Source organism: Pygocentrus nattereri, chromosome 29, assembly GCF_015220715.1.
Source record: "Pygocentrus nattereri isolate fPygNat1 chromosome 29, fPygNat1.pri, whole genome shotgun sequence".
Taxonomy (NCBI): Eukaryota; Metazoa; Chordata; class Actinopteri; order Characiformes; family Serrasalmidae; genus Pygocentrus; species Pygocentrus nattereri.
Window position 1 is genome coordinate 11,539,529 of NC_051239.1, and position 15,834 is coordinate 11,555,362.

Here is a 15,834-nt window from a genome sequence, read left to right on the forward strand (position 1 = left end):
AGGTAGGTATTTTCACTCTATGACCACTTACTGTTTCAATCTGCATGTGATGTATTTTAAATAAATGTTCATTTTTATTCCAGTTAGCTTTGAACCAAAATCATGTCAGTCTTTCAGCGGTTTCCAGAAAAATAACCACCGGAGCCCCACCCCCTGCTCTGATATGACTCGCTTACAATATATGAGCTCTGAGATGATTTGCTGAGCTGGGGTTACACCAGGTTATGTGTAGGGGAGAGTTGCCACTCGGGGACGTGTTCACGGTTTGTACAGGCACTCCTGAGTCCAACATTAATGGGTTAATATGCAAATTATAATTCATAATTTTTTTAATAGATTTTTTATATGGAAGAATGTGCTCATTTCCTGAATACAGAACAGCACAAACATTTTAACACTGCTGCTATATTTCATATATTGCAATTTCATATATTGCTGCTATAGCATTTCTGAACACTTTCAAACCCCACTTACAGGACTTCATAATGGCACCTCATGTATGTTCATTAAGTCAGTGAGCATCAAATACTTTGCTCAGCCAATGAGTTTATTCACTCACCAATCAATCAGCACTCAGTAGCAGTAATATCAATCAATCAGCACTCAGAAACAGTAATATCAATCAATCAGCACTCAGTAGCAGTAATATCAATCAATCAGCACTCAGTAGCAGTAATATCAATCGATCAGCACTCAGTAGCAGTAATATCAATCGATCAGCACTCAGTAGCAGTAATATCAATCAATCAGCACTCAGTAGCAGTAATATCAATCAATCAGCACTCAGTAGCAGTAATATCAATCAATTAGCACTCAGAAGCAGTAAAATCAATCAATTAGCACTCAGTAGCAGTAATATCAATCAGCACTCAGTAGCAGTAGTATCAATCAGTACTCAGAAGCAGTAATATCAATCAATCAGCACTCAGTAGCAGTAATATCAATCAACCAGCACTCAGTAGCAATAATGCTAACCAATCAGAACTCAGTAGCAGTAACACTATCAGCCTGGCCCCAAACCTCTTTGCTTTTATAGAAAAAATACAATATAGGAAGTTTTTTGCCCATTTCTGGTAGCTCAGCTGCAGCAGTGCTGGACAAGAGCAGTAGCAACAACTCCTCCCCAAGTTCTCTTCCGGGATCACTAGTATAGTGAATTTGGACACACGATGGCACAGCTGAGTAAAGAAGAGTGAATGAGAAAAAACTTCCAGATCTGACAGGCTGATCTACTCATGACTTCCTTCTGATTAAACTACCAGAGCTAAACTACTGAAATCAAATCTGAAGAAACCCATTAGTTCTGTCTTGTCCAGTTTTTTCTTCTCGTCTAAATCCAGGCACTATGACCCAGCTGGTCATCCGCCGGTTGCTCTCAGCGCCTCCTTGGATCCTCGCGTGCGACCGAACTATCCAAGGCTGAATTAAGGCTTGGCTCCAACATGTACCGGGTGTATGGAGGCTGGGAACCAGCGAGGGGAAATCTAATACATGTAGCAAACAGATAAGGAGGTAAGTTAGATATAGACAGCTTCTCTCATCTGCCTGTTTATCTAAGCCTCCACAATAAGCAGGAAGAATCTAATTAAGAATCAGCTGTTGGGAGAAATCTGTACAATCTGTACATATGTAGTGGCCTTTAAAAGCTTGGAATCACTGTTTTCAATTATTTAAAACAGTCTCTTTAGGATGTACAGTGATTTGTAAAGGTTTGGGCACCCCTGGTCAAATTACATCTTTTTTGTTGCATTTGTAAGTGAAAAGAAGTTAAAGCAGCATTTGGTAACTTTTTTGCATTAAGAATTAATGTACTTATTTCAAAAACCTGAAAGAGGCAGCGGAAGAGGTGTCCATAGTCCGACCACAGGGGCAATTGCAGTAGGACACATGTCCCATGGCTTGTGTTTCAGAGTGTTATAGGTGTGTTGCAGTTTTCCCTTTCACCTGATGGTGGCACTACCCCAAAATTACAGTGTAATGCGCTACAATGTGGTAACAAAGTTAGCTAAAGTTTAAGCTTCATTTACTGACCAAGATTTAGTCAAAACTACAGCCATAAAGCACCAGCCTAACATTGAGAACCGTCAATTTTGGCGAGATGGAAATTGAAATACTTTTCCCATCAAGAGCCAAAGCAAACACAAGCGCCTCAAAACAGAACAATGAAATAAAAAGCCTGGAGACGAGACTGGGTGTGTGGAGTCAGTACAGCTCAGAGAACATCATTTTAATGGATTATGGTACAATTTTGTTCCCTGACTACAGGTACTGAGATGGAACCTTGAGGGTGCCACTCCAGTGACAGTCTACTACCTTTTTTTCTGAGAGTGTAATGTGAATATTCTATATGGATTAAGGTATGACTGGAGTTACAATGAACATTTGCCCACTACTACCAATGTAAATGAATCAGTATAACTACAGCTCACATCAATCAATATAACACGAAATAAATTTATTAGAAGACCAGAGAAAAATTATTACACCAATGAGTTCTCTGTGCTTGACCACGGCCACAGAAATATTAATTTCCTGAATCTGTAGAGTCGCCCTTTTGATTCCAAGATTGTACATGACTCACATCCGGAGTTATGAGCACTATGAGCCTACATTTTGTGTGAAATTGACCAAGGCACACTCAGGACTGACCCATCACACTGAAAACCCTTCATTCTTCATTCAGTCGACAGTGGAGGCACGTGTGAAATGGTGTGCAAAGGGTTTGAAGTAGCTGCAGTGGCTTTGGAAAGTAACAACAGAGATAGCCGAGCATTTTGATATGAGACATCATGTTATGAACGAGTGACTTTAAAGGCAATTTTAAGAAGATATGCAAACATCAAGACATGGCCTTAGGCCACAGAGGGTTAAATTCAGCAGATGAAGAGAAATTGGGCTCTAAAAAGTGCAGAGATGGCCATATTTACACTTGCTTGCTGTAGAGGATTTGTGAGCTTATCCGCAAAACATCATTTGACTAGGGGTGTTCAAACTTTTACCTGTGACTGTATGTATGAAATGATTCTAATGATGCGTCTAACACTAATAGGTTCCCACTAATGAACAGGAAGCTGTTTAACAAGTGGTAGATATGTGCAGAAGGACGAACAGAGCTGTAGATGATCAATACTTGAGAAGCTGTATTAACACTGAGAACAAAGATATCCAGAGTGTCGCACATTTAAAACCTGATCAAATCCTGAGGCTAAAAACTTATAAAAATAACTATAGATAGGTATAATATGATGAATGATACATTTATCATCTGTTTAAAAAAAAAAAAAAGCTCTGGTGCCAGTCTTCTAGCATTTCAATCCACTTTATTTACATTTAGGGCATTTTGGCTGACGCTCTTATCCAGAGCGACTTCCAATTTGATCATTTTTACACAGGTAGGTGTTAGGAGTCTTGCCCAAGGCCTCTTATTGGTATAGTGTAGGGTGTTTGCCCAGGTGGGGATTGAACCCTACTCTACAGCATAGAAGGCAGAGGTGTTAACCACTACACTATCCCACGTAGGCTTTAGGCTATCGAATACAATTTCAGTAATTATCAGTATGATAAACGAGTCCAAACTTCTAAACTGTGGGCCACTGAAAGGACACTGACATGCAAATTTGCCAGAATACAACATTTGTGAGCGTACTTTAGCCAGAGGGGCCAAACGCTTATAAAACTACTATTAACATGTTTTGATTACTTTATTAATATGTTATTAATACTGTTTGATCCTTTAGGTCTACTCAGCAAACCAATCATCAATAAATACATAAATAAAACTGGATTTAGTCTTTTCAGTGTCCTTCATGAAAGACTTGGCGAAGCATCTCAGATTATGAAAAGGAGCACCGACTGGCCAACGCCACAGCTAGCATGTAGTGTTAGCCCTGTGAAAAACATGAGGTGAAGTTGATGAAGTGTTGCTTTGTTTCACTGAAAACCGACAAGCCAACAAAAATTGCTCCACAAATAAGCTCTCAAGCTGGCAATTAGGCTGGTATTTCAACCTTGAGGCCCCAATTAAGCGAGACTACTTTGAGCGGAGCAGCCATTTGCAGTAGGGACTCCTTACGCGCCGGCTAAGCTAGCTTTCACACAGACTGAGGTAAAGCCTGCAAGCGAGCCGGGCTGGCCGTGAGGCCGCGAGGCTGCGAGGCAGGTCTAACGCTAAAAAAGGCGCAGAAAGCCAACAAAGGTTTCCTCTCAGACACAAGAACAATGACTTTCTGTTTGGGTTCCGCTAAAAAACCCTGATGGACAGAAACGTTAACTCAGCGCAAATGTTCACAAGAGCTAGTCAGAAGTGTTTATGGGCTGATACGGTTAAACTCTCAACACACGGCTCCACTTTGTGCTTAGCTTCTCATAAGTCCACCTTTTCTGGTCTCAGGAGAGCGAAACTGTTTTATTTCAAACCCCCAAACTTTTTTTTAAGTTCTTGGAAAAAACGGAGCCCCTTTTGATACACGAGAAGTGGAGAACGATGGAGGAAGGTGGAAAAAAGGCAGAAACTGCGTTTTGAAAATAGAAAAAAAGAGTGAAAACGGATGGAGGGGCTCGACGGGAGCGCCGGTGTGTTGGGTACAAAGGGCGGGTTTGTGCGCTGCTGAAGCGGTTTGTTATTGTGGCTGTAGCCGACACTGTTCGTGCGGAGCTCCTGAGGAAAACAGCGGAGACTGCTGGAGGAAAAGGCGGGCGAGAGGCAGCCTCGCGGCCGGGACAGAGGGGGCTTTATCCCGCGCGTGTTACAATAAAGACCCCCAGACCTTCCTCATCTGGCGAGCAGTTTCCTTTTAAAATGTCACGTCCCAAGCTGCACATTACATCAAATTGTACTTAATGGTATCCAGACAAACTTTTATGTCGGTCCAACATTCTCTCTCTCTCATTCTCTCTCTCTCTCTCTCTCTCTCTCTCTCTCTCATTCTCTCTCACGCTCTCTCATTCTCTCTCTCTCTCTCTCTCATTCTCTCTCTCTCATTCTCTCTCACTCTCTCTCTCTCATTCTCTCTCTCTCTCTCGTCTCGTATCGCTGTGCAAGCAATCTCCCCCTCTCTTGAGTTCCACATCTGGAGTCCATTCCAGGTGGACTAGTGAGGGAGGGAAGACTGAAGAAAAAAGAGAGAGACAGAGATAGACAGAAAGAGACAGGAAGAATGAGAACAAATACAGTGGACAGATGCAAGGCAAAATGTTACATTGGTCAGAAAATAAACAGCTTTATTTGCTAGATAAATGAATGTCCACTCTGAAAACAACGACCATTATGTGTCAAATACTTAAGTGCAGACTTTCCACATCAGCTCTTTCTCTAAATGTGACGGCCTGGGTTCTGTAGATGTTCTGCTGGGATTGATTTTCAGTGGACAGCTCAGTATTAGTGGCATAAAAAATGGCAAACTGCCCACTGACCATTGTAGTGTAGGCCTTACACACTGGGGAGAAAAGGATTGCTTTGAATTTCATCCATTCAAGCATGCCTGTCGGCCCTGTATGAATAAAATATATTACATCCACACAATGGTTGACTTTAGTTTCTTTACGCTGGAGAACAGCCGTGTTGATGTAATATATTGTATTCATGTGGAACCAATCTACACAAGAGGGCAGCTATAATTGTTTGCCGCCTTTGAAAGGAGAACGGCAGAGGTTAGGCCTGAGTGCACACAGGTACAGTATAAATGGTAAATACATCATTAATGAGGGTGTTACATAGGTGTTATGAAAATGTAGGGCATTTCAGGCACATCAAAAGAGGCCAAGAATGGAGGTGAAATAAGGCCCATAGTGATCTAGAATTAGTTGAATGTGCAGTCAAATTTGGAAAATGCTTGGCTTTCAGTGCTTACATGACATGAGAACCTGAGTGCTAAATGTCAGCTGAGGCTGGATGGCTCCTGCGGGCCATGGGGCGGCGACTCAGGGTTTTGGCCACCAGGGGGCTCTGTAAGTATGACTGTGTATGTAAGAACAGTAAAAGCTGGAAAACTGGAAGTTTGTTCAAAAATTTAGTGTTCACTTTTCCCCACTAACCCCAGATGTGGTCGATCAGACAAGACAGGTTTGTTTCTTTAGTTTATTGTGAGGCTAATGTTGCTAATGAACACTTGAAGTCAATAATCACCCAAATAATTTCTGTAAATATCTCAAACTTTTCTTAACCTACTTTTTTTTTAACCCAATTTTCTCCAGTTCCACCTGCTAGTAAGGGCTCCCCCAATCACACAATGCTATGAATGCTAGGAGAGTGAAGGCTAGCACAGGCTTCCTCCGAGACCTGTGAAACCAGCCACCGCTTCTTTTCTAACTGCCACTCACGCAACGTCACTGGACAGCCGAACGCGCTCGGAGGAAAGCACCAACCGCCAGATCTGTTACGTCAGTTAACAGGCACCTGCGCTGTCTAGCATCGCGTTGTGTGATTGGGGGGAGGGAGGGTCCATCCTACCCACCCAGAGAGAGCGAGGCCAATTGTGCTCTCTTGGACTCCTGGCTACGGACGGCTGTAGCATCACCAGGGATCGATTTTTCTAGGTGATGATAGGGCCAACACTCAGGAGCTCAACCTAGTTCTTACTGAAGACCCCCACGCTAATGGTCACGCATACTTGTCGATGTGTATCGGGACACAGTATGACTTAATATGAGCTATAAAACTAAACATCACTGTATAGTTAAAAGCTGCAGGCAGCCACTTTAGACTTGTTTTGGGCTGAATCCGACTACCCTTCACATTATACAGGCATATGGATGCTACATATTACATTCACATTTCTATTTATAATAAATGTTAGTCTTCATTTTCAAGCTAAACATACAGAAGAGGTTTTGGTGACTATTGACTTCCAATGTTAGCAATGTTAGCCTCGTGGCTCTGGTGCAAAACTAAAGAAGCAAAAATTGGACGCCCAACATATCTTGGATGATTAAGTATGTCTGGAGAGAGTGATGAATGGAGCTTTGTCCTTTTTCCTAGGGCTGAACAATTTTGGCAAAAGATCTAATTGTGATTTTGACCAATATTACAGTTACATTTTAATTGCCAATATTTTCTACAGGGTGAGTCGAAAGTCACAGGACATCGTTTTATTTTATTTTTTTATGCTGTCACAAGACTCCACGATGCAGTGCTGAGGTGGTGTTTGTTGCGGATTTTCTCAAAATAGACAATTTGTTTGAGTTGACCCCAGAGATAAAAGTCAATAATAATAATAATAATAATAATAATAATAATAATTATTATTATTATTCACCTTTTTTGGTGAAGAAGATCAGTGCATACTTTTTTTTTGGCTTAAGTCTTGGTTATTTGTGGTTGTGAAGTCCCAGTACAGGGATGTTTGGTTGCTTCAGATTCATCAAATTCATCTAAAAGCAGTTTATTAGACTAAATTTCTCCTCTTAAACCTTACAATGTATCAATATTCTCACTTAAAGTTCTTCAATGGTTCTTTAGTGAAGAAAATTGTTCTATATACCATGAACACTCAAAGACCCCCATGATTAAAGGGTTCTTTGCATTGTGAAATTATTCTTCAGATTGTTGGAGAACGTGTTGTTTTTGGTTCTATACACCACCAAAAAGGTTTTGTATTGTTGTATCTATTATGTAGCTTGACATTCTAGTGCTATACAGAAGCCATGTAATTTAATCTATTTAATCACGCAAATGTTATTGGAGGCAGATGATCCGCTGTGGCAACCCCTAAAGGGAGCAGCCGAAAGAAGAATAATCATGCAAATGTTATGCAATTTGTCATTGCTTGACATTGAAACAAACACAAAAAAGTCACAGGTGCAGGCCGTAACCTTTAAATATGCAACTATGTAGTTAATTTAAACTGTATAGTGAGTAGTTACTTGACACTTGGGGATGCTGCTCATGGCCCATAGCTGTCCATGCTCTCTTATACTGATTGGTTTGTCAAACCTCCATCTTAAAACTCTAAACCAGGGCTGATAAATCCTTGCGGTTTTGGAGTGACTGTCTGTGTGCAGTGACATCATCTCCCATTAGCAGCCTCAGAGCACTGAGGTCACCGTCTCCAGCACTGGGAGAGAAGAATATTAGTTGGAGAGGGGGGAAAAAAAGCCATGAAATTTGTGAAAGGCATGAAAAAACAAACAGACAGCCAACAAATACATAAAGAGCTCTTTGTGAGTGCGTTTGAAAGCAGCGCTGGCGACTGATAAAAGCCTATCTGCTTGATCTGAACTCAAGAGATGTAGTTGGAGAGTTGGAGTGGGCTTTCTAACTAATTCCTAAAAGAACATTGCCTCCTGGTGGTCTGCTGTTTCCTAGCACTACGTTCATTTATGTGAACATTAGCAGGATGGTGCTGGCAATTTGAAACTTTGTATTCGGCTGAGGACTGGAAGACAGTGGTCAGTGTTATGTAATGCATAGACAAGTCCAAATAATTCCACATTCTTTAATGTAATGAAATTTTAAATTATTTGGAAACCAATTGTGCTGGTGAAGTGGAGCTGGTGTTTTCAAATGGTATAAAAACAAGGTCATCGATAGAAAGCACCTAAAGCCATTTCAGTGCCAATTGCACCCTCTTGTGGAGAATCTTCAGCCTACAAAACATGAGTGAGTGAGTTTCAAGCCAGATCCATGAGGTGCTTCATATCTACACAAAAGGGAGTTTCAGAATATTGATATGTATTAGCATCCAGCTTGATGTGAGCAGTCGTGTAGAACTGTTCTGTATAATTTAACATGTAAGTTTTTTTTAAACATTGTATATTTGTTGTGAAGTGATCCTGAGCTTGAGAAAGGCATGATATAAATGAATACACAAACGGTCCACCACTGTAAAGGTGTGAAAAGTCACCTGAACCGAAGAGACAGTTTGGCCAAAACCACCAAACAAACAAACAAACAAAAAAAAAAACACAAAAAACATTTCCATAAATTTCCCCACACCAAATATAGCTGATCAGTCAATATGTTTGATGTTGAGGTACATTTTTAAAGTATAGAATTGGTGCTAGGAGGCCAGTTAGCATGGCACAAACTGCAGGAATAAGTCCCACATATTCCTCAAACTGCAGGATTGTTAAACAATCCCAAATAGAAAAAACTCAGAACTGACAACATAGACCAGAACATATATACATTTTCTAAATATTTCTGAAATTTATTAAGGTGTTTAAAGTGAAGGTAGAGGTCTCAATGTCAAAAATGAAATAAGCAAGTCTATCTGAGAGGGCTTAAGTTTCAGGAAAGCGTATGAGGATTTAGGCCTGCACTTTGCACAGTCCTGTGCACATTTGGCTCAACCTTAAGTCCAACTGTAGAATTCTTGATGGGACTGCAGGCAGTCTCACTGGAGAGTGTGTTACTCAACATGAGGGAGTAGCAAACGTCTGATTACACACCCATTTCCCCTCTTGCTGGAGCATAGTTCCTGTCTTTAGCTGGAGTCTGCCTGCTGCAGTTCAGCTAGACCTTCTGAAGAAAAGATTGATTACAGTGATGTCTGTGCACACATATGGACTTAGACACACGGGCAAAAGGGCAAGGAAAGCAACTCTTAACCAACAAGCCTGATTACCCAGAGTAGAGAGCCAAAACGGAGGGGAAAGAGAAGGCAGGTCATTCATCACTGACTAAACAAGGTAAACCATTATGGTGTACAGGGAGTGAGTTCTGGATAGTTTAATAGACGTCTGCATGAACATAAGCACTGTGCTTAAATCAACTGTAATGTGAAGCTTTGAGAAAAAAAAAGCCTCTGCAGTCAAACCTAAATCAGAGCACTAAGCTATTTTTGTGGGCAAATGTAAGACAGATATAGATAAGTGAAAGCACAAGTGTACAAGGATATATACACTAATCTTACTTAGCCAAAGCACGGGGAAGACTATTAGAAAGAATAAAGAGGCCATAAATCGTTGAAATCATTAAAACAGAATAATATTCATCACCAGTGACAGAAAGCAGTTCTTTCAGGGCTTTCCTCTGAAACATGAAAATGTATGCGAGATGTGAAAAGTACACTACCATGGAATCAATGCTTTCAATAACATGAAATCAGATTGGTTGCGAATACATGTATAAAATGTTTGTAACAATATTGGGGAGAAAAAAGTATTTAGACACATTTCTGTTATCTAATATACTCCCACTGCATTTTTCACTTCAAATTTACACACACATGCTTATAGTTGCAAACAAAAAATGATGTATGCGTGAGCATAAAGTTTGAAAAGCCATAACTGGTAGGGAAAAATGTGTATGGATGTGAGTAAATTTGAAATGGATGTGTGGAAGTACATTTAATAACAAAAACAGGTCTGAATAATCGGGTCCCCTTCACTGTATTCTGGTACTGTACAACTTCAGATTCCAAACAAATGAGCAGAAACCTGTAAACAATATACATATACATCCATCCATCCATCCATCCATTTTCTAAGCTGCTTCTCCCTCAGGGTTGCGGGGGGGTGCTGGAGCCTATCCCAGCGGTCATCGGGCTGAAGGCAGGATACACCCTGGATACACTATTTTATTTAATAAAACAACTAAATTTACTAACAATACTTATCTGGATTATGACCAATCACTTTCAATTATACCTCACAGTGACTATCAGTATCTACAGGACAGCGACTTTGTGGCCCTCTAGTGGTCATTTGAGGAGGGGCGGACCTTTGAAGTCAGATTTTATACACTCCATTTTCAGTTTCAGAGGGCCAGTAATTCCAATATGGACTTCACAGACCATGTGAAGTGACCACTGTGAGCTATATAAAAAAACATGCACTGTGGAAACAGTGGCTATTAATGGTCCAACACAACACATATGGTAAAGTGGGAATTTTCAGAAAACAACACTTGGTTTGAACATGGCAGGCTGATTTCTGAAGATCTACTAAAACAAATTACCCAGAGAGGCAAATATCCTACAATGGCTTGTGTTCCAGGAACACCAGATGCCCTGTGAGCCTGCTAAGATTGAAGGAATCAATTCAAAACCTAAGAGAGTGAGCATACAGAATAAAGCACCTGACTAACAAATCAGCAGCAAATTTTATATTTGACAAAGAAAAAGTGAAGAAAGCACAGCTAACATAACAAATGGCAATATAATATTCAAGATTCATCAGAGTCAAATCAATTCAGTTCACCACGAGTTCTGGCTATGAAACTATGTGAAGGCTTATATTACAAACAGCGTGACTATGTAAAGGTTTCATTCTTCCTCTCTTTTGTATGAGAGAGACATATTTAGCCAAGTGAAGACACTGAAACAAACAACCCTGTCCCCTCCAGCATGAAAGAGCACTCCACCATCCCACAAATAGTAATTTAAGAAGAAAAAAAAAAAAAATACACATACATTATGTACACAAAAATGTTATTACTCGTATTATTGCTTTAATATATATATATATTTTCCCTTGTTTAATAAAAAGTAAATGAAAAGATAACAAATACTCATCTGAATCAGGGCTGCCCAAAAACTTTTAGCCCTGTGGGGCAGAATGGGATTTGGCTGGTTAGGAATTATAGACAGGAAGATCCAAGGGTTGCGATGAGCCAACAGTTAAGTGCTGAATGTTTTTTAGGTCTTTTTTTGGCCTTTTGGTCACTGTTTGGACAGCCCTGAACTAAATTGATGTGCTTATACAAGAATGTGTGTTTGTGTTTGCTTTTGCATTCGTATATTAAGTAATAGCAAAATACTTTCAATAGCAATACATTTTATCAAGGCATCAGATCTAAACTTGTCTCAGGAATCATTCAAACCCACGTCCCCTCACCCTGCTTTTGACTCTACACACACACAAATACAAAGGAGACCAGTCCCGTGTGCACCACTGCTTGGGATATAACCGTGTACATCATCACTGTGTGAAGCTGATTGGGGGCTGGCATTAAGGCAGAGGCTCTTTACATTTCAGTCAAAACTGACACGACAAACACGATATAAATCCAAGGTGAAAAACTATGTAAACAAAACAAAGCCTAATACAATGTGAAGAACTGGCAGGCAAGACAGAAATTAAAGAGTAGACTATTTGACGCTGTGGGAATATTAGAACTTTTCTTTCTTTGCACGAAGCCTGTAACACTCCACACCTCCCAGCCCTCCCTTGTCCAGTCCCAGAGTCCAGAGTTGGCAGGCTGTGGCACAGCTACAGAAAAGGATGCTCTGTGACTTGAGAAAGGAACAACCACACTGGGAGCCAATATGAGGAAGCTAGGGGTTCTGCTTTTTCTTTTGGATTGAAGTCAGTGCTCTCCTGCCTTTCGCTGTGGAGGGAGTAAAGGTAGGAGTGAGGGCTGGGGGGTGTGGAGGGGGTAGAAGTGTTATTTCAGTGGTGAGGGGAGATGGGATTGCGGTAGCCGGCACCTGGTCCCTGATAGCGCTCACGGGCGTGTTTCTCACAGAACATCTCATTTCCCACCCAGAAGTGGCCGCGCATCTTCAGGTTGAGGCCGCAGTCCGAGCACGTGTAGCACTCTGGGTGACGGAAACGATCGTCTATGATCCGAACTGCCTGGGTGCTGCAACACAGGGGAAAAGCTTCATCAGACAAGGCCTTACAGTATTATACAGCTGCATAAATAGAAGATACACATAAAATATACTAAAACAACCATAAAATATAATATACATTACAGAAGTAAGTAAAAGTGACTAAACTCTGAAAACAATAACATATGTCAATAAATGCAACATGTCTGGGTGTCTAAACAAAGTGGCAGTGCAATCTGTATAGATGTATAAACCAAACTGGAAGTTCATAGTAAAGAGTATAGACATTTATTGTCCAGTTGGTGCTCAACGAGCCTGTCCTGTCAGAAGCTCAGTATACAATAATGTCCCGTCACAGTGACGAAGTGTTGTACAGTTTGGTTGCTGCTGGTATAAACGATCTACTGTACCAATCTTTACTAAAGCAGAGCTGAATGAGACCATTGCTAAAGCTGTGCACAGCTTGAATAATCTCCATAGAAAATCACAGATAATCAAACGGGATATTCTGGAGCAGCTGCACAAGCATAAGGTCACCATTCACAATGGCAAACCTCAGCCAAACGGGCCTAAAGCCCCCCAGCATTGGGCTGTTGAGCAGTGGAACTGCATTCTCTGGAGTGATGGACCCCCATCCATCTTTTGGGATGAGCTGGAGTGCCATTGATAAAAAAAAACGAATCATCCAACATAATCCTCATCCAAATGTCCAGCGAGTTAAATTCAAACTAAGAAAAAACTGTTCAAGCTTCAAGAAAAAATGTTATATTTTTATTTCTATCGAAATCTATATTTCTAATTTTATTTGCATAAGCAGACATCCACTAAGCACAAACATACACATCCAAATCTATCCACACCTACTACTTAGTGCACAAACACACCAACACCCACAGGTGCATGCCTTGAACAGTAAACAGTATACAGACACACCCTCACATACAAAATACATGTTTGTCCCACTGCTTCAGGTCAAGGCGTTGAGGGAAAGTTTCAACAGTGAGTATAATGAGGTAATTTAACACAGAGATAAACCCACTTCTTACACCAATGAAAATGCCCTGGCAAATTAAAGTAATGAGGTATGAGAACAGCTCTTCCCTCAGGGATAACTATCTCTGTCAGCTCTACTGCCTACTTTAATAATCTCTTATGCAATAACATTTCACAAAGCACAAGCAAGCCAGCACAGGACAACAGAGGGGAGCACGCACCAGGGTATTAAATGGGTGTAAATGGAGTAAATGTCATTGAGAACATATGTGCATATATATGTATCTTACACAATGCTGGTGCCACATTTTTCACAAGTGTGGAATTTCTGGACCCCGGCAACTGAAGACACGGGCTTGGGTGGACTTGGTGACAGTTTTCCTGGAAACCGCAGTGCTGCCTCTATCATAAAACAAACATACAAAAATGTTGATATATTATATAATACTATCAGCTCTCATTAGCTCAGATTCTACTTTTTTAATACAGTGGTCTATTTTTTAATGCACGCAGTTTGTATAATCTCCATGAACTGAACTAAATGAACTCAATACTTGTCTTATGAGCTTAAAGTCTGGAAACTAAGTTAATAAGAATCTAAATATTTATCTAAATGTCACTAGCACAGTGTACTGGATGAGAACTTTTCACATTTTTAAAAATGTTTCCCTGTTTATCTCGGTGTCTGTATCCTTCCCTCTTTCTGAGTGAGCGGTTTTCTCTCCGTTCAGCTGCTCACTGACACTTCTGTTATGGCAGGAACGTCTGCCAGCAGCTCGTTCGCGCATCATAAAACTGTTAGAGCCGCCTTGCCTTGTCTTCTGACTACTGGACTCAAAATGCTTCAAAATCAGCTGAATGTGTAAAACGGCTAGGCGCACTCAAACACTCAATTTAAGGTCAACCTTCCTGTCAAACTTGATTCCTCAGATAAAACGCAATTTAATCAAAGTAGTTAAATGTATAATGCATTTGGACAGCAAGTCACGAGGACTTGGAGTGACTATCTTAATAGTGGATGCTTTATAAAAAGGTAGAAAATGGCCAGCATGTTATACTGATGAAACAACACAAGCAGCAAACATGAACAGGGCTCCCTGCTTATTAGTTTATTTTTAATCCAACAATTTACGACAGATTTCTGGAATGTGCAGTTGGTGTTTGCGTGTCCACCAAGGATTTCTGGTGGAATTAAGTGAACTGCAGATTGTGTCCATGCATGTGTTTGTTTTCATAGACTGTCAGAACAAAGATGTCTTCAATTTGTAAGAAAAACAGAAAAACTGGGCTAACCTATAACATAAGGACCAAAGTGGTTCTGAGTTTCTAAAGAGCTTTTTTAGAAAACCATTTGTTAAGGTCAAGTTAGGCTTGCATGCAAGACATTTACATATGGTCATATGCAGAAGTTTAAACACACCTAGTCAAATTACAGCTTTTGTTGATTTTCTAAGTTTAACATATTAGAAGAGGAAAAAACCAACCAAAATTTAACATAAAATGTGGCCTGTGCAGCAGTTACACAATATTTCCAAAAGTATTCGGTCATCTGTCTTCACACACATGAAATTGAGTGAGATCCATTAATCCATAGGGTTTAATATGATGTCGGCCCCCCCTTTGCAGCAATAACAGCTTCAACTCTTCTTGTAAGGCTTTCCACAAGGGTTAGTTGTGTGTTTATGGGAATTTTTGACCATTCTTCCAGAAGCACGTGTGAGGTCAGACACTGATGTTGGACGAAAAGGCCTGGCTTGCAGTCTCCGCTCTAATACATCCCAAAGGTGTTCTATTGGGTTGAGGTGCAGGCCAGTCAAGTTCTTCCACACCAAACTTGCTCTTCCATGTCTTTATGGACCTTGCTCTGTGCACTGGTGTTGGAACAGGAAGGGGCCATCCCCAAACTGTTCCCATAAAGTTAGGAGCATGAAATTGTCCAAAATCTCTTGGTTTGCTGAAGCATTAAGTTCCTTTAACTGGAACCAAAGAGCTGAGCCCAACTCCTGAAAAAACAACCCCATACCATTATCCCCCCTCCACCAAACTTTACACTTGGCACAATGCCAAAGACAAGTACCCTTCTCCTGACAACCGTCAAACCCAGACTCGTTCATTGGATTGCCAGATAGAGAAGCGTGATTCGTCACTCTGCAGAAAGTTGGCGACCTCTGCGCATTATACGCCTCAGCATCTGCTGACCCTGTGCTGTAATTTTATATGGCCGACCACTTCGTTGCCGAGTTGCTGTCGTTCCCAATCGCTTCCACTTTGTTATAATACTACTGACATTTGACAGTGGAATATTTAGCAGTGAGAATTTCATGACTGGACTGGACAGTACCACACT

The 15,834-nt window shown here is 40.7% G+C and overlaps 1 protein-coding gene across 3 annotated transcripts in view; it reads right to left on the reverse strand.

Moving 5' to 3' along the window:
- Positions 1–9,130: 9,130 nt before the first annotated feature.
- pdlim2 (PDZ and LIM domain 2 (mystique)) overlaps positions 9,131–15,834 on the reverse strand; it is an 84,975-nt gene continuing 78,271 nt past the window's right edge. For all 3 annotated transcript variants that reach the window (XM_017696400.2, XM_017696401.2, XM_017696402.2), the window contains exons 9-10: positions 13,778–13,889; positions 9,131–12,523 (exon numbers count right to left, since the gene is read on the reverse strand). In XM_017696400.2, the coding sequence (XP_017551889.1) occupies positions 12,331–12,523; positions 13,778–13,889 (305 nt within the window). In that variant the 3' untranslated portion in view covers positions 9,131–12,330. The remainder of the gene's footprint in view (positions 12,524–13,777; positions 13,890–15,834) is intronic.